The sequence below is a fragment of the Microtus oregoni genome, unplaced genomic scaffold (assembly GCF_018167655.1).
Source record: "Microtus oregoni isolate MIOR12 unplaced genomic scaffold, Mior012 000018F_ref0000195, whole genome shotgun sequence".
Taxonomy (NCBI): domain Eukaryota; kingdom Metazoa; phylum Chordata; class Mammalia; order Rodentia; family Cricetidae; genus Microtus; species Microtus oregoni.
The window spans coordinates 28,779,476-28,799,403 of NW_024543077.1; the positions used below are offsets into that span (position 1 = coordinate 28,779,476).

Here is a 19,928-nt window from a genome sequence, read left to right on the forward strand (position 1 = left end):
TTTGCCAAAGTTCTCAGCTCATCGTCTCCCTGCAACAGTAACTGCACCGGAGAACAGGAATCCACTGGTGCCAGCTCCTCTTCAAAGCCAAGACTGAAGGCAGCTGCCCAGAAGAGACCTGCACTGCTTCTTACTGGCAGGTCACCTGGAGTGCTGATTGGCTAGTGAGTCCTGACTGGCTACAGCACCGCCCATGGGATATAGTGTGCTTAAAGAGACAGAATACTGGCTCCTCTCCATTCCCTTCACCCCAACAGAGAACTTCTCCAGATCTAAGAATACATGCATTTAATAGCACTGGCCCCTGGCTACTAAAGCAATCAATGTCATCTTCTTGCACTCCTTGGAACTTTCCCTTTTTCTTCCAGCACACTGTGTGACTTTTACGGTACACTGTGCTAGGCGGGTGGAGCAATTTCCTGTCCCACAGATGTAAGGATGCCTAGAATACTAACAACTAAAGAGAGTTTTAAAGTTACAAAATGAAATATTTGTTCTGTGGCTTCACTCTGAGGCCAGATGAACTGGAGGTACTTTTTACATGGTTTTCACAGGGATTTCACACAACAGAAAAGAGAAAAGCAGGAACCAGGTCTCAATCAAGATGATTGGTCTTTTTCCCATCGGAAAGCTGGATGATGACTCCATTGTTTATGGGTTTTATTCCTGAAATTCGAAGCAAACTCCAGGCAAATGAATAATAATAAAAAGGGTAGTGTTCATGGAAATTTGAATATGTAGAGAATAATGGAGCTAGAAAGAATGTCTTCATGAGCACTATTGTTAGCCAGCACTTCTTCCTCTATAGTCAGGTGAATAAAATATACAGCTGCAGTATTTAAGATTCTCTACATGACCAAGACAGGTAGAATGATTCTCACCATGGATGTAAAAAGTAGTCTTCTTAGAATGTCTCGCAAGCTGTGGTCCACTTAACTTAAGAACAGCTGCATACCAATGGCAATTGAGGAATCCAATAGCTTGCTTCTCAGCCTTTTGTCTAAGATCAAGAGAAGGATCCAGTAGTTGTTCTGCCCACAAGGATCTGTGACTCAGCTGGTTTTAAGTATTAACCAAAATTACAATGACTAATGCTAGTAAAGGGATGAGTTTGGTAGCCAGTGCCAGAGCACAGAGGCAAAAAAAAAAAAAAAAAAATTTCTTCTTCAAAATACTTTATACGTGACTGCTGCTGCCAGAATGTAAGATGCTGATTAAAGTTGGGTCATAGTCTTTGTTTTATTCAGTTTTTTGGGTTTTTTCTTTGTTTGTTTTGTTCTGTTTTGTTTTTGTGATTTCAAGACAGGATTTTTCTGTGTATTTGTAGAACTCATTCTGTAGTCCAGACTGGTCTCAAATGTAGAGAATCCCACTACCTCTGCTCATGAGTGATGGTGTTAAAACTGTTCACAGACATGGGTGGTGGAGATGGCTCACTGGTTAAGTGTGCAGAAACACCAAGAAGCTTAAGGTGGGACCTATCATCTCAAATTATACAGATTAATGGAGGATTTTCTCATTTCAAAAACCTTTAAGTAAAATCTCTCTCAGATATAATCAATTCTTTGTGTATTGGATGATCCCAGAGGTAGTCATTTTTACTACCAAAAATAGCCAGACATTTCAACAGCCAAGACAGAAGAAAAAAAAAAAAAAAAAAACCTTGCCTGCGGTAGGCACAAAGAGCTTGGGAGTTGTTATCAAACAGTGTTTTTCCTCAACAAATAAAACATGGAGATTTTACTTAGGGAGTCTGAATATGCTCATGCAATGTTCTCCCTTTCCTTAAGCATGCTCAGTTAACAAATCCACTTATCACAGTGTAATAGCAAAGACATTTAGGGATATTCTAACCTCAATATTATGTAGGAACAAATGTATATTAGACAAATGATGGAAAGAAATGTCTCTGGCATGTTCATACTGTACCATTAAGGTCTCGCTTGAAAATCAAGAGGATGACACTGTGAAAAGTCGACTATCAATCTTGATGCTTATTCTAAAATATAACTTTGCCAACACCATAATTTTCACAAACACAAAAGAAGGGGACACAAAACCAGAAAACTTCAAGGAAAAGTTACCTAACAGCCCTATATACAATGCTTCTGGAGGAACAGTTATGATGATCTCTATTAATCTCAGAGAAAGCTGTTTTTGCTCTGAGCAGTCTGACTAGGCAGAAGGCCACAGCTGCTATATAGTCTACAAACAAAAAAATTACACAACCCAGGAAAAGAAGAAACCTGAATAACATACCCAGGTACAGGAAGACAATTATCACATGTACTCACTCATAGGTGGTTTTCAAACATAAAGCAAAGAAATCCAGCCTACAAACCACAAATTCAGAGAACTTAGACAACAATATGGATGCGAAGAGTGCCTTACATAGATCTAATCTACATGGGAATTAGAAAGTAGAAAAAGACAAGATCTCCTGAGTAAATTAGGAGCATGAGGATCTTAGGGGACGACTGAAGGGGGGAGGGGAGAGACAGGAAGAGGAGCAGAGAAAAATGTAGAGCTCAATAAATATCAATCAAAAATATGCAAGCACATGCCATTAATTCAATTCACTGAGAAAAACTGAACATTTGACAGTGGGTCACAGAAATTACTTGGTACAAGTGAGAAGTGTTAAGTCTGGACCTTAGCCTCCAGCCCCTGGCATCCATCCCAGCCCCTCTGGTCTGGGAATTGCATTATCCTGGACTCTAAATCCCAGCATTCCAGGTCCTGACCTGTCCCTGTGGAGAGGTCGGGACCACTCCCACAGTGCCTTTAGGTGGGTTCCTAGAGGAGAAACACATTGTTCTGGGTTTGCATGGGCTCCCCGTTGTCCTGTCTCCCCCACATGTGCTCAGCCACCGGAGAGCACTGTATTTAATAAAATAATGGGCATTTTGATTTTGTTTCATTTCACTTAATTGGACTTCTTTGTGCTGGCAGAGCTGCGCCTTCTTGGGTTTTTTTCTTAACAAGAAAGAAACAGAGAACACACAGCGAACACTCTTCGGAGTTTATTAGAAGGGGTGTGCACAGGCCTCAGAAGTCAGTGTGTAGCCGGGCAGTGGTGGCGCACGCCTTTAATCCCAGCACTAGGGAGGCAGAGGCAGGCGGATCTCTGTGAGTTCGAGGCCAGCCTGGTCTACAAGAGCTAGTTCCAGGACAGGAACCAAAAGCTACGGAGAAACCCTGTCTCGAAAAATCAAAAAAAAAAAAAAAAAAAAAAAAAAAAAAAAAAAAAAAAAAAAAAGAAGTCAGTGTGTAGAGAGAGGGAGGAAGATGGCTCATCCAGCTTTTAAAATGGGCCTAGAGCCGGGCAGTGGTGGCACACGCCTTTAATCCCAGCACTCGGGAGGCAGAGACAGGCGGATCTCTGTGAGTTCGAGGCCATTCTGGTCTACAAGAGCTAGTTCCAGGACAGGAACAAAAAAGCTATGGAGAAACGCTGTCTCGAAACCCTCCCTCCCCCCCAAAAAAAAGCTGCCTAGTGTATGCACACAGGAGTTTGATATGGATACTACATATGCAAAAGAAAACTAAAGAAGATCATGGGAATCCAAACTGGAAAGGAAAACGTTGAGCTTTTGCTATTCACAGATGATATGATAGTATACATAAGTGATGCCAGAAACTCTATCAGGGAATTCCTACAACCCATAAATAACTTAAGTAAGGTGACAGGAAACAAGATGAGCTCAAAAAATGAGTAGCCCTCCTATATACAAATAATATAGAAGAGCCGGGCGATGGTGGCACACGCCCTTAATCCCAGCACTCAGTAGGCAGAGGCAGCTGGATCTCTGTGAGTTCGAGACCAGCCTGGTCTACAGAGCTAGTTCCAGGACAGGCTCCAAAGCCACAGAGAAAGCATGTCTCAAAAAAAAACCCCAAAACAAAAACAACAACAACAACAACAACAACAAAAAACAAATAATAAAGACGCTGAGAAAGAAATCAGAGGAGCATCACCATTTACAATAGCCACAAATAATTTAAAACATTTCAACATGATTCTTCACAGACCTTGAAAGCACACTACTCAAATTCAAATCAGAAAACAAAACAGTGTAAAATAAAACACCAAAGATAACCAAAATATCCTGTACAGTAATGGAACTTCTGGAAGTATCACCATTCCTAACATAAACCTGGATTATAGAGCTACAGTAATGAAAACAGATTGTATTGGCATAGAAGTAGACAGGTTGACCAATGGAATCAAAACAAAGGTTCAGATATGAATCCACAGACCTATGAACACCTGATTTTTTTTAAAGATTTATTTATTTATTAAGTATACAGGCCAGAAGAGGGCACCAGATCTCATTACAGGTGGTTGTGAGCCACCATGTGGTTGCTGGGGATTGAACTCAGGACCTTTGGAAGAGCAGGCAGTGCTCTTAACCACTGAGCCATCTCTCCAGCCCTGAACACTTAATTTTTGACAAAGAAGCTAAAACTATACAATGGAAAAATGAAAGCATCTTCAACAAATGGTGCTGGAATAAGTGGATATCAAAATGAAAAAGAATGCAAGTAGATCCATATCTCTCCCCACGCACAAACTCAAGTCCAAATGGATTAAATAACTCAATACGGATCTGGCCACGGTGAATACAGTAGAGGAGAAAGTGGGAAGTTATCCCAGCCTGCGGGATACGAACGGGGGTCCCTGATAAACCTAGTGGAGAGGAATGAAAGGAGACAAGAGACATGAGAAATGACAGCAAGACAGGATTTTTTGATCAAGCCATTCTGTTTATTCTTTCTCAGATGCTGTTATATAGCAAACAGGCAAAGGGGGAAGGGAAGGGTGTCAGGAAACTCAGGTCTGCTGGAATTCATGTCTGGAGACATCCCTAGCTGATAAGTATATACTGAGGGTCTGTGATTGTTGACTAACCAAGGAAAATGCTAATAGGTTCCAGAGCCTGGTGCCTGCAGGTCTCTGCTAGGAGATAAGATACCAGGTTGATTTCCTGGACCCTGCAGAGGGGATAGAGGTAGATATTTTTCTTAATTTGTGAGCTTAAGATGGCTGTAACAAAAACGCAGATCTCAAAATACAGGCCTTTGCTTCTGGCAAGAAGTAGCCTTCAGAGCATGGGCATAGGAAACTACTGTCTAAATATAGCATCAATTGCACAGACACTGAGAGTACCAATAAACAAACGGGACCTTCTGAAACTGAGAAAATTCTGTAATGCAAAGGACACAGTCAATAAGATAAAAAGGCATCACAATGAATGGGTAAAGATCTTCCCAACCCCAGAGCAGACAAAAGACTGATCTCCAAAATATATAAACTACTCAAGATATTAGACATCAAATTCCAAATATTCCAAATAAAAGTAGGATACAAATCTAAATAGAGAAATTTCAACAGCAGAATCTCAAGAGTCTAAGAGACACTTAAGGAAATGTTCCACATCCTTAGTAATCATGAAAATGTAAATCAAAATGACTCTGACATAGCATCTTAGAATAGTCAGAATGGCTAAGATTTAAAGCACCAGTGATAACTTATGTTCCTACATGACTTTGAGGTAAGAATGCCCCCAAAATATCTGTTTTTACAATGTGATCATGTTCAGAAGTGGATTTGTTAAGTGAGCATGCTTAAAGAAAGAGAGAACATTACATGAGCATGTTCAGACTCCCTAAGTAAAATCCCGATGCTTCCTTTGTTGAGGAAAAACACTGTTTTTTTTTTTTTTCGAGACAGGGTTTCTCTGTGGCTTTGGAGCCTGTCCTGGAACACGCTCTGTAGACCAGGCTGGTCTCGAACTCACAGAGATCCGCCTGCCTCTGCCTCCCGAGTGCTGGGATTAAAGGCGTGCGCCACCACCGCCCGGCGAAAAACACTGTTTTGAAAATAACTCCCATGCACTTTGTGCCTCCTGCAGGCAAGTATATTTTCTCATTTCTTCTCTCTTGGCTGTTGAGATCGTGATTTTGGGTAGTAAAACTGACTACCTCTGGGATTACCTAAAAATTGATTATGCCTGAGAGAGATTTTACTAAAGGGTTTTAAATGGGAAAACCTCCATTAATCTGTATAATTTGAGATGATAGGACCACCTTTAGCTGCTTGGTGGCAGTGCTCACTTTCAACACCATGACAATCATCTTCTTTCGTGACCTTAAAATTCTCTTCAGCTGTTAATATTTTTCACTCTGGGACAGGAAATCACTCCACCAACCTAGATAAGCACAGTGCATAGTACAAGCCAGCTAGCCACATTGTGTCCTGGAGGAAAAAGGGAAAGTTCCTATGGAGTACATGATTGTGACATTGTCAGCCAGGCAATGGTGGCGCACGCCTTTAATCCCAGTACTCGGGAAGCAGAGGCAGGTGGATCTCTGTGAGTTTGAGACCAGCCTGGTCTACAAGAGCTAGTTCCAGGACAGGCTCCAAAGCCTCAGAGAAACCCTGTCTGGAAAAAACAAAACAAAACAAAACAAAACAAAAAAAAAAACAAAAAAAAAAAAAGATTGTGACATTGTCTGGTTTTGTAGCCAAGGGCTAGTGCTATTGAAATGCTTACCTTGGCCTATCTAGAAAAGATCTTTGAATGGGGTGAGAGGAATGGTCAGGAACCACTGTACTGAGTATTTAAGCACACTGTAGCCCTGTGGACAGTGTGCTTGTCACTCAGACTGCACTAGCCAATCAGGCCGTCCAGGTGACCTGCCAGTCAGCAACAGTGCAGGGCTCTTCCGGGAAGCCAAGTTCCAAGTCGGCTTCGCAGAGACGCTGTTTTCAGTGGTTTCGTGTGCTGGAAATTGATGAGCTGAGAGCTTTGGCGACCTGAGGAACCACAACATGGTGAGCGAGGGAATGCTGTCTCCAGATGGGGAGGAGCAGAGGGTGAGGTGCGGGAGACAGCATGGTGCGTCCTCCTGGGATCTGTGTGGGTACCTGCCGCCAGATTCCCTGTGCTGTGAAGTCCCATGCGGTCTTTGTTAATTCTTAGACCTAGGAACAGGCCTCTGTATAACTTTGCTCCTTGGGCTTGATTTGTTTAGAGAATTGGAAGCAGGGCACTGTGTGTACAAATGTTTTTTCTTGTCAACTTCAATATGTCATACTTAGAGAAGCCTAGTTTCTCCAGTATCTTCTTGAAATTGAGCACTTTGCCATTAACCTTTGCACACAATCTCCATTTGTGTTTAACTATGTGGACGGTATCAAGGCATCTCACCTGTTGGGTAGCGCTGCACTTCTAAGCCGCAACGTAGAAGAGTTTCCAATGCCTTGGAAATAGTTCAGTCTCACAAAGTAGAATTAGCTGAGGGAGGACTGCCTCTAAATCACCCAGAAAATAAATGTGTTTTAATCAGGGCTGTTAGAGATTAGGATGCTAGGGCACACTTTGTTCAACTGGATTGTCCAGATATTTAGCTCCAAACTACTACAGAGAAGCCACCACGCCACCACTGATTTAAAACCAGACACCAGGCACATCCCCATATGAAAAAAAAAAAAAAAACCTCTAACAAGCTTTTCAAGGAGGCTCTACAGGTTCCTAACCTACTTTAAGGCCTGATGTCGCTTAACCTTCCAGTTTTCTATTTGAGGAAAACACAGTTTTTCCACATTTGCAATATGCCACCAGGTGACATATACCTATTATCCAGTCAGAAAGTTTTATCATAATTTAGTGTTTTGGTTGTATCTCCACTAACAAAATATTTAACCCCTAAAGCAGTAGTCATTTATAGCAACTCTGGTACCAACATCAAAGGGGAAAACTGGTTTAAAAAATGGTGCAAAAGCTATTCTGGACTATAGAACAACATATCACAGAAGAGAATGAATACAAGTTTTGTGATTTTATATATATGTACTCCAAGAAATTTATCAGTACTCAAATTATTTTTATTGCTGGATTAGCAATGAATTTTTGGGGATATATTCTCACTGGTCATATAAAAATAGATTCGGGGAATATATTAAATTGGATTTCTAGATTAAATGTTTCATTTAAAGAATTATCTACAACAAATTTCATGTTTATGTATGAAAAGTTACCTAACCTTATATGAAAATGTCATGAAGTATTTTTCTACACTATACTAAATGTATTTCCCAAGAGGGAAAAGTTAAAATATCTAAAATATACTAGATTAAGATTACAAGACCATTATAGATCTTGTAAACATGCATCTGTTTACAGAATTAACCATATACAAAATGTATTTTTCATTAGAGATCACAAAGAAATGAGTTGGGGACAATCATCCTTACACCACATTATCAACTCACTTTAACCACAAGTGTGTCCTTGGTATGTGAGTAGAAGAAATAGGTTCATTTACTCCTCATCAAATCTTCCACAGATTTACATAGAAGGTGAAAGTGCAGAAATGTGAAATATGTTACATGTATTTTCTTTCTTTCTTTCAAACCACATAGGAGCCTGAAATTACAAAATACTTAACTGGGCTTTAGTTATCTATACAGACTGCATGAATGTGAATTAAGTTCCCAAATTAGCACATCAAATAACAAAACCAGCCACAAAGCAGGCAGAAACATTAAACATTTCATATATGAGTTTTAAATCATTTAATTTCTATAGAACAATTTTATTCACAATATAATATGACAGAAATCATCACAGGATTGATAGACTGATTGCAATAGTACTGTATGCAGCAGCAGCTTTGCATTTTTATAACTATTATTTGTTTATAAAAATTAGGCCTCTCCAGTCATGCTTCCCACATTTTTAGGTTTGCAGTGTAAGTTAACAGGTAATACACATTGTTCAAAGAGAAAATGTCTCATCATTTTGAATGTGGATTATCTCTATGAAAAATGAAATATACTACTAAACCCTGAAACATGCATGTCTAGATTTGCTTTTGTCCAATTTCAGGCCGTTTGCAATCACATTCTGTTTATATAATAGCAAGAGGATCTGTCACAATTGTGGTTGAATGAGCTGAGGTTGCAATGGTGGTGGCAACTGAAGTGGTACCATTGACTCCACCAATTGTCCTGGATTTGTGAGTGGGGCAGGAGCCACAGTGTTCATAGTTTCTACAATTTCTCCATTGCAAAAGAAAAACTGACATTGTTTCAAGGACAGATTGATGGATTATAGTGGTAGACAGGAACTCCCGATTTTCAAAATCAGGTCTCATCAAAGTTGGCCAAAAGCAGATGGATAAGTTGTCTGCTGTCATTAGGTTGATTTTATTTTGCTGACTAACCCTGTCCAAATGTGTTTAACCTTTTCAATTTTGTGGAGAACAGCTTTTTTTTTTTATTTTTTATTTTTATGCTTTATTTAACTTTATTTTATGTGCATTGGTGTGACGGTGTCAGATCCCCTTCAACTGGATCTTCAGACAGTTGTGAGCTGACATGTGGGTGCTGGGAATTGAACCCGGGTCCTCTGGAAGAGCAGTCAGTGCTCTTAACCACTGAGCCATATCTCCAGCCCCAGCTTTTTTTTTTTTTTTGTAGTATATGTTTATTTCTTCCTTGACCCAGGGGTAGTTTAATAGAGCACTATTCAATTTCCACTATTCAATTTTGTGATTAGTGTTGTTGTTAAATTATAACATTAAAACAAAGTGATCTGATAAAACCCAGGGGGTTATTCCAATTTTGTGTGTGTGTGTGTGTCAAGGGTTGCCTTGTTACCATGATCGTGGTCCGTTTTAGAGAAGATACTACGAGGTGCTGAGAAGAAATTATATTTTGCGCTTGGGTGGAATATTCTGTAGATGTCTGTTGAGTCCATTTAAGTCAAGAAATCTGTTAGTTGTCTCATTTTTCTGTTATGTTTCTGTTTAATTGACCTGTTCATTGGGGAGAGTAGGTTGTTGAAGTCTCCTACTAGTAAGATGTGGGATTTGATGTGCATTTTAAGCTTTAGGAATGTTTCTTTTACATGTGTGGGTGTTCTTATATTCGGGGCATAGATGCTCAGGATGGTTCCTGTTATGAATATGAAGTGTCCATCTTTCTGATTGACTTTACTTTGCAGTCTGTTTTGTTCACTATTATGATACCTATACTTGTGTGTTGCTTATGTCCATATGATTTGAAAAACTTTTCTCAACACTTTACTCTTAGGCAATGTTTGTCTTTGAGGGTTAGGTTTGTTTTCTTTATATAGCAAAGTGATGGATCCTGCTTTCGGATCCATTCTCTAAGCTTGTGCCTTTAAAAAAAATATTTATTTATTTATTATGTATACAATATTCTGTCTGTGTGTATGCCTGCAGGCTAGAAGAGGGCACCAGACCTCATTACAGATGGTTGTAAGCCACCCTGTTGTTGCTGGGAATTGAACTCAGGACCTTTGGAAGAGCAGGCAATGCTCTTAACCTCTGAGCCAACTCTCCAACCCAGCTTGTGCCTTTTTATAGTCAAATTGGGTCTATTGATAGTAAGAGATATAAATGACCAGTGATTGCTAGTTCCAGCTATGTTTCAGTAGTAGTGTTTGTATGTTTGCCTTCTTTGGTGTTTGCAGATGTAAGGTTATCTGTTTCCTGTGTTTACAGTTAGCTTCCTTGGTAAGTCCCTCTAGTACTTTCTGTATGACTGGACTTGTTAGGATAAGTATTGTTTAAATCTGGTTTTGTCATGGAATACATTGTTTTCTCCATTGATTGTGGTTGAAAGCTTTGCTGGGTATAGTAGTCTGGTTGGAAGCTTTGGTGGGTAGAGTAGTGTCCATGGTCTCTTAGTGTCCTCAGCACATCTGTCCAGGGCCTTCATGCTTTCAAAGTTTCCATGAAGAATTTGGGTGTTATTCTGATATGTCTGCTTCATATTGTACTTGGCCATTATGCTTTGCAGCTCTTAATAGTCTTTCTTCATTTTCTGTTTTGCATTTTGATCATTATATGTTGGGGGTACTTTTTTTGTCCAGTCTATCTGGTATTCCCTAAGCTTCTTATACCGTCATAGGTGTATCCTTTTTTGGGCTGGAAACATTTCCTTCTATGATTTTTTTTTGTTGTTAAATATATTTTCTGTGCTTTGGAGTTAGTGTTCTTCTCTTTCTTCTATTCCTATTATTCTTAGGTTTGGATTTTTCATGGTGTCCCAGAAATAATGTTTTGTGTAAGGAATTTTTGGATTTATTGTTTTCTTTGACCAATGATTTGATTTCTTCTATAGAATCTTCAGCACCTGACATTCTCTCTTCTATCTCTTGTATTCTGTTTGTTACACTTCTCACTGTGGATCCCATTTGTTTACCCAGATTTTCCATATACAGCATTCCCTTTGTCTGTGGTTTCTTTATTGCTTCTATTTCAGTCTTCAAGTCTAGATTTGCTTGTTTCAATCAAATATTGTTTTTTTTTTTTCTTGGTTTCTTGGGTTTCTTTGAGAAATTTATTTATTTATTTATTTATTTATTTATTATGGACACACTATTCTGTTTGCATATATGTCTGTAGGACAGAAGAGGACACCAGCCCTCATTACAGATGGTTGTGAGCCACCATGTGGTTGCTGGGAATCGAACTCGGGTCCTTTGGAAGAGCAGGCAATGCTCTTAACCTCTGAGCCATCTCTCCAGCCGCTTTGAGAAATTTATTGATGTCTTCCATTCTTTTGCTTATGTTTTCCTCAATTTCTTTAAGGGGATTTTCATTTCCTCATCATCCTCACAAAGTTACACTAGAAATCATTTTCTTTCTTTTTTTTTTTTTTGGTTTTTTTGAGACAGGGTTTTACTGTGGTTTTGGAGCCTGTCTTGGAACTAGCTCTTGTAGACCAAGCTGGTCTCAAACTCACAGAGATCCGCCTGCCTCTGCCTGGGATTAAAGGCGTGCGCCACCACCCAGTTTGTTTTTGAGACCTGTTCTTGGCCTACTCTGTGTTTCAGAAAGCCACACCTCTGAGGTGTGTCTTTGCCCTCTGTCTTGGCCTGCTCTTTTGGTCTGCTCTCCTGGGTCACTCTCTTGGTCCAGTCTGTGCATTTAATTTAATGAACATTTCCCAGAAAAGATCATGTTTCTCTCCTTGCTGGCCTTTCAATTTCCTATAAACCTTCAGTAAAAAAGGCTTTTCAAGATGAAATTCCTCATTGTATGTGATGAGTCTCAATATCCTTAACTAATTTTCTGACTTTTATGTCTACTGTGTTGTAGTTGGAATTAATCAGCCAACTTCCCACTTACACTGAAATGCTTTTATCATCATTATAGGCTTGATCTGTAAATCACAGAAAATAAAGAAGAAACAGTTGCTGTTCAGGGCTAAGGAGTTTTGTAGCCTGTAGTTTTAATTGTTTTGTTTGCTTGTCTGAGTAACCTTTGATGTGTGGCTCCAAATTCCTCAAAGTAAAATGAGGGGGGCTTCATTCATGGCTTTGTTTTTATGTTGTTGGATGATGACCCTGAATGTAGGCTTTTTAAATGTCAAGCATATGCTGCTGTGCTCAGCTTCTTACATATCTTAAATTTTATATTTGACAGAGGGTTTCATTCTGATCCCCAGGATGCCATGTATTCATGACATTAATACTGCCTGAGCATCCTGAGTCAGTGAATTGCCGGTGCATGAACTTCTTCCTGCTTGATTAGCTTGCTTTTAATTTTTCACTCAATTTGACTATTTTATGGGTCTGCATGGATATGTACCATATGGGTACTTGGTCATCAGAGTGATCAAAGCTTCTCAGAAATCCTGAACTTAGAATAATAAATAATTGTGGTCCCCATGTAAGTACTGACAATTGTGCCCACCTCTTTCAAGACCAGGAAGAGCTCAGTAGTACTCAGCCATATTTCCAGAACTATGTTAATTTGTTATGCCCAACATTTATATTGCTAATGTTTTCATCTCTCCATTTATAATTATTTTAAACATAAAGTACCTTTTCATAAAATGTTTGTGGTATTGCAGTTTAAAATAGGACACTTCAGCTGTCTGGAAGATGAACACAGAACTGGAGTGAATGTATAATTCTTTGTAGGAACTTCAGAACACAGCTCTAAATTCTTTCTGTGTGATTTGTTTATTTCACTGATTTTTTAAGGTTTATTTAATTATTATATATATACAATGTTCTGCCTATATGTCTGCCTGCAGGCCAGAAGAGGGCACCAGATCTCATTGCAGATGGTTGTGAGCCACCATATGGTTGCTGGGAACTGAACCCAGGACCTCTGCAAGAAGGATCAGTGCTCCAAACTGCCAAGCCATCTTTACAGCCCTGTTTCACTGATTTTTGCAATGGAGACAGGGTCTTAATGTGTACTTCCACCTGTCCTGGACATGATTTCATAGACTTGGCTGGCACTCATCTCAGAGACAAATCTACACACCTCTGCTTTATGAGTGTTTTGCTTAAAGGCATGAGTCAACATACCCAGTTTGTCCACCGTATTTTTTTCTATTTTGTAATTAGTATTTCTTCATACAATTTTCTTCATACAATTTTTCTGCGTGATTCCTGTTGATCCGTTTCCTTGACTATCTTTATTAATAGACAGTTCTTTTGTTGGTGATATCCCATTCAAAGGGTACAAAAATAACAGACATGACTCTTCTATTCAATTTCCTTCTAAAGTGTCTGCTTCGGAGCTGGAGAGATGGCTCAGAGGTTAAGAGCATTGCCTGTTCTTCCAAATGGTACTGAGTTCAATTCCCAGCAACAACATGGTGGATCACAACCATCTGTAATGAGGTCTGGTGCCCTCTTCTGGCCTGCAGGCATACACATAGACAGAATGTTGTATACATAATAAGTAAATAAATATTTTTTTTAAAAAAAGTGTCTGTCTCTGTCATGGAATAATAGTGGGGAACATCAGAATTTTATGACTATAGTGTTAAAGAAGTATGCATTTACAATGTTGTCACCATCATGCTTCTCTTATACACATGAATGTAATATTTTAGAGGGCAGTGACCTATGATGATGTGCATATCAGCTTCAGTCAGGAAGAGTGGAATTTGCTGGATCCTGCCCAGAAGAATCTCTACAAAGATGTGATGCTGGAGACCTACAGGAACCTCGCTACTATAGGTGAAATTAAATTTCCTTCATGATTCAAAATAAGGGGATAATTTTTTCTTGGTTAATGATGTTCTTCTGTAATTTTATTTAGAAAGAATAAGAATTAGTTGAATAGAGCAGACATAGTTCTAAGGGTCCCTTCATATAACAGCTTAAATACTGCACAATTTTCAATAATATAACATACATTTACTGGCATTATATTTTAGGATGTAATTGGGAAGACCCTAACAGTGAAGAGCATTGTCAATTTTCTAGAAGACCTGAAAGGTAATTTTCATATACAAGCAGATAACAATGTGCCTCTGATGAAATTTTTATGTGTCTTAAAAGTTTTAGTTTAAAGCAATACTGATAACATGTACAGTTTTATCAAATTCTCACAAATCCCTATTTCATATATGTGAATTGCATTTGAATGACATTCTTTTAAGAAAGAAGTCAAGAAAACAATAGCTAAAAAGATAACATCTTTTGAGGCATAGCACCATGAGAGCTTTGTTGTAGATCTGCAAATAAATTTCTTTCTTGCTACTCATAATACAAAAGTATACACATTGAAGAGATTATAAGTATATCTGTAAAACTTTGTACTAAGCCAATAGCCCATAGTAAATCTTTTATTACTTGTAATTTCTTGTGACTGTACTAACTTTAGTGAGAGAAGCAGTTAGAGCTGAGTCAAGTGGCAGTTGTTTTCGAGTAACCTTGATATCTATACCACAAGATTGTGAGGAACAGCAGGTCAAACCCTGAGAATTCAATGTGGAAATCTCTTATTTGTAATTCTTCTTTACTATGGATACCATACATTGCTCTTGATACAAGTGTATTAGCACAGGGATATGGAGAGATGTAGGATACCACTCTCTAAGAACAATTAGATAACTGGTAGTCCCCATGTTGAGTATACTTGTTGAATTTTAATTAAGTATACAAGTAACTGGTTTTCCACCCTCATTGTTAATACATGAACAAATTCAAACTGCAAAAAAGCCCTATAAGTTCTAGAAATGTGCAAATAATTCTGAGTGTTCTAGTCCACATAGCATATGCAATATGATTCACAGTATAGGAGAAGTTATGAAAATAAAAGCTCTGGGTTTATCCAGTTCTCTTCATATATATATATATATATATATATATATATATATATATATTATCATATAGAAAAAAGATTCTGGATTCTGTGAAGGTATAAAGGTAAGCCATAAAAGAAAGGAATTGACCATTGGAGGTATCTTCCAAGTGGCAAAACAGTGCCTAATTAAAGAGCAAAACATGAGTTTAGACACAGTTATAAAAACTTAGTATCTGAATCCTCTTTATAATTGGAACATATTATAAAATTAATTCATACAAATGTGTAGCCACAACAGCGTATTGAATATGGTGAAGTTTTTATATGTGCCAATTATCTTTGCAGGATTGAAAGAATTCAAGCTGGAGAAAAACTTTCAGTAGATATTCAATGTTCTGAAGCCTTCACACATGCCAGTCACCTTAAATGGAATGAAAGAACACATACTGGAGAGAAATCCCATGAATGTAATCAGTGTGGGAATGCCTTTGCAGCTCAGAGTCATCTTCAAAACCATAAAAGAACACACACTGGAGAGAAACCCTATGAATGTAATCAGTGTGGTAAGGCCTTTGCAGTTCAGAGTTATGTTCAAATCCATAAAAGAACACATACTGGAGAGAAACCCTATCAATGTAATCAGTGTGGTAAGGCCTTTGCATGGTACACTGCTCTTCAATACCATGGAAGAACACACACTGGAGAGAAACCATATGAATGTAATCAGTGTGGTAAGGCCTTTGCAGGTCAGAGTAATGTTCAAATCCATAAAAGAACACATACTGGAGAGAAACCCTATCAATGTAATCAGTGTGGTAAGGCCTTTGCATGGCACACTGCTCTTCAATACCATGAAAGAACACATACTGGAGAGAAACCCTATGAATGTAATCAGTGTGGTAAGGCCTTTGCTCAACACAGTAATCTTCAAACACATAAAAGATCACATACTGGAGAGAAACCATATGATTGTAATTATTGTGGTAAGACATTTGTAGATCAGAGTAATCTTCAAAACCATAAAAGAACACATACTGGAGAGAAACCCTATGAATGTAATCAGTGTGGTAAGACCTTTGCTCAGTATAATACTCTTAAATCCCATGGAAGAACACATACTGGAGATAAACCCTGTAAATGTAGTCAGTGTGGTAAGGCCTTTGCCCAACACAGTAGTCTTCAAAAACATAAAAGAACACATTCTGGAGAGAAACCATATGAATGTAATCAGTGTGGTAAGGCATTTTCAGCTTTAAGTAATCTTAAAAGGCATAAAAGATCTCACCCTAGGTAGGAACTCTTTGAATGTAATCAGTGGGGTAAGAGCTTTGCACAGCACAGTGATCTTCAAAAACATAAACAAATCTACAAAAGAGAGAAACTCCATGGATGTATTCAGTGTAGTAATGCCTTTGCAGTAATCTTCAAAGGCTTAAAAGTAAAAGAAATAGTATTAATGAAATCACTGTGATAAAGCCCTTTCATGTCTTATTCATCTTCAAATGCAGGATTGTACACATACAGAAGAATAACCATGAATTGGATCTGTGTGGTAAATCCTTTGTCACAATAATCTCCAAATACATTAAACCATTCAGGATAGAAACTGTGAATTTGATGAATGTAGACTTCAAAAACATTACAAAAATCATACTCCAGTGAAACTCTATGAATAAATTCAATGTGATATTTTGTAATTTATACAGGAGTAAAACTTTTTGTGTGTAATCAATCTGATAAAGCTTTTGCAAATTACAATATCCTTTGGATACCTGAAGAACAACCCGAGGGCTTATTCTAAATTGTTTTTCAAGATCCTAAGCCTATACATTTACAGTCAGATAACTAACAGCATTCATTCTGTAGAAAAAAAGCTGATAGTGTCAATAATCTGTTCAATATGATAACACTTTAGTTTATTTGCACCAGCAAACTAATGGAAAAAACATATTATTTGGAGTTATGAAGTCCTACAGGCAGGAAAATCAGCCAGTCAAAGAATCACACCCTGTTATTGAAATGAGATCCAAGAGAAAACACTTTGTCCCTGAATCTAGAGCTAGTTATAAGAACATCACCCTAAAACAGAGCCAAAAAGTTAAAAAGAGCCAGTGAAGGAAACACACTTTGGCTCTCAAACCAGAGCCAAAGAAACACACTCTTCCCTTGTTCAAATGAGCACCAAAGCAACCAATCTCTGAGCACAAAATCCAGCCCAACTCTCTGGTTGTTCAAGCAGAGGGATTGAAATCTGACCAGTTCCCACCTTCAAAATCTCCTTAGAAGAGATCTGGTTTTAAGAAACCCTATATGAAGCCGGGCGATGGTCGCGCACGCCTTTAATCCCAGCACTTGGGAGGCAGAGGCAGGCGGATCTCTGTGAGTTCGATGCCAGCTTGGTCTAGAAGAGCTAGTTCCAGGACAGGAACCAAAAAAAAAAAAAGCTACAGACAAACCCTGTCTCGAAAAAATATAAAAAAATATTTTAATTGTTTTTATGTGGTGTGTGTGTGTGTGTGTGTGTGTGTGTGTGTGTGTGAGAGAGAGAGAGAGAGAGAGAGAGAGAGAGAGAGAATGAGAGAGAGAATTTTTGGATTGATATTTTGTATCTTTAGAAAATTAAGACTTTGGGCCGGGTGGTGGTGGCGCACGCCTTTAATCCCAGCACTTGGGAGGCAGAGGCAGGCGAATCTCTGTGAGTTCAAGACCAGCCTGGTCTACAAGAGCTAGTTCCAGGACAGGCTCCAAAACCACAGAGAAACCCTGTCTCGAAAAAAAAAAATTAAGACTTTGGGTCTTCTTATACCAGGAATTACAGCAAACTTTTAAAAATCTGATCTTAGTCTTGGGAATGAATATTTCTTAGTCACCTCACCATGACTTAGTGCTATAAATGTTTAAATTCTATTTAGAACACTTTTAAGTCTGCAATAGGAAAGAAGTCATGAAGAAATTCCTATTCATGAAAAAATTTTAATGACATTAAACATCACCGATTTCTTCAGCTTCATGAAAAAATATTTTTTATCATAGCATTGAAAGAAGTAAATTACATACCACGTTCAGTCAAGACAGATGGAGGAGATCATTGTATTGTGGTTTCTATTTTAAAGTATTTGAGGGAGTCACTAACATGTGCTGTATATGTGGCAAATCCATTTAGTGAAGTTTATTTTGTAGCCCTTATATTACTTCTATGAGTTTAGTTTATCTTCTATTCTGTCTGTACCTAGTGATAGGTATTTTTCTACTGTAATGTATATAATGGAGCCTCCATCATATAATTTTTCCCATTGGTTAATGAAATACCAGGCCATGTTTGATCATGATTTACTCATAAGGGTGGTGGTTTGTGTTTCTGGTTTTGATTTTCATCTTTTCACAAATTCCCTTGAGATTTTGTTATTTGTTGTTCATCTTACCTTGGATGTCAGTAATGACTCAGGGATACATTTGAACTCAGGATGCTCATTTGTCTTCTGCTTGAGTACTAGTCCAGAGGTAGATGATGAACTTTCAATGTGCTGGGTTTTCAAGAGAATTTAACAATGTATATGTTAAAATGACTAACAAAAGAAATTATAAGAAACATTAAATAATTCATGTGTGTATTCAAAGATTTTCATTTATCTGATATGGATGTACTAATGTATGAGAATCAGCAAACAACTGTGTATCTAATACCACAGCTTGATGTTCTATAGAAATTGAGGATAGGTTTCTAGTCTTACACACAACAGTCCTTTCCCCCTGAGCCATTTCAGTGGTGCTCAATTTCAATTTGAAGAAATATTACAACAAGAAAATTTGTTCGTTTTGAGGACTATGCATTTATTTATAACACTCTTAGAACCAAAATTATACACCAGAAAATTGCCACATTTAGTAAAGTTCATTGCTGCTATGTCTGACCTGGGTTCTATCTCTGCGTTATGCACCATACTTCAACAAATTTTCTCATATTTCTTCACTTCACAAGAAGTGCCATTGAGGTCATGTGCAGTCAAATAACTCCAAAGGTTTAATCACGAGAACTCACAAAGCAGAAGTAGATCATAGACCCCTGTTGGTGTTCCTGTCAGTGCTACATACACATCATGGCACGGGTGTATTCACACAGTCACACTTCAAACATTTATAAATGGGTGTAATTAACAATGCAAAGAAAATAACCTGTTATTGAGAACATATGAAATGATTTGGTCATTTAAATTATAGAATTTTGCGAAAAGTTACTATCCATCAAAACAATGATGCTCCTTTTTAAATCTTATTTTATTATTTTTTTCTCTGACTCAATGATAAGTCCTTTAGAAACACATATTTCAACTGGACTTACAGGTGTATGGCTATAATTATAGCACACCAGAGTGTTGGTGGGCCTGATCATAGTGAGGCCAGCTTCTTCCCCATCATAAATTCATGCCATCCATGGCTATGAGGAAGTATCCTGTCTCAAAAATTCTAAAAGAAAGAGCCTATCTCAAATAATATAACCTTTTGCTAATAAAATCTGGCTGGACTCAGACTGATTTCAACCAACTTTTTAGTATCTTTACTCACATAAAAAAACTGATAACAATAACATAAGCATATAGATATTCCATTCACATTCAATCCATTGAATCTTTTGACAACCATCTAGAGGGCATTTATGTGCTAAGACACAGAAGGAACAGTGGGACACCTTCACCTTCCACATTATAATGACATATGTGGTAACTGGACAGTTGTCTCAAAGTACTGCTCCTCTTGGGTACCCGAGTTTGGTTTATAGCCCCACAACCCAGGTACCAGTGGTGATAAAAAGGTGGTGTCTAATGCTCTGTCTGGAG

The 19,928-nt window shown here is 38.1% G+C and overlaps 1 protein-coding gene across 1 annotated transcript in view; it reads left to right on the forward strand.

Moving 5' to 3' along the window:
* The first annotated feature begins 6,831 nt into the window (after nt 1–6,831).
* LOC121458788 (zinc finger protein 120-like) overlaps nt 6,832–19,928 on the forward strand; it is a 28,757-nt gene continuing 15,660 nt past the window's right edge. Inside the window, exons 1-5 of the mRNA XM_041668142.1 lie at nt 6,832–6,838; nt 13,895–14,021; nt 14,222–14,282; nt 15,477–15,485; nt 15,532–16,244. Coding sequence (XP_041524076.1) covers nt 6,836–6,838; nt 13,895–14,021; nt 14,222–14,282; nt 15,477–15,485; nt 15,532–16,244 — 913 coding nt within the window. The 5' untranslated portion in view covers nt 6,832–6,835. The remainder of the gene's footprint in view (nt 6,839–13,894; nt 14,022–14,221; nt 14,283–15,476; nt 15,486–15,531; nt 16,245–19,928) is intronic.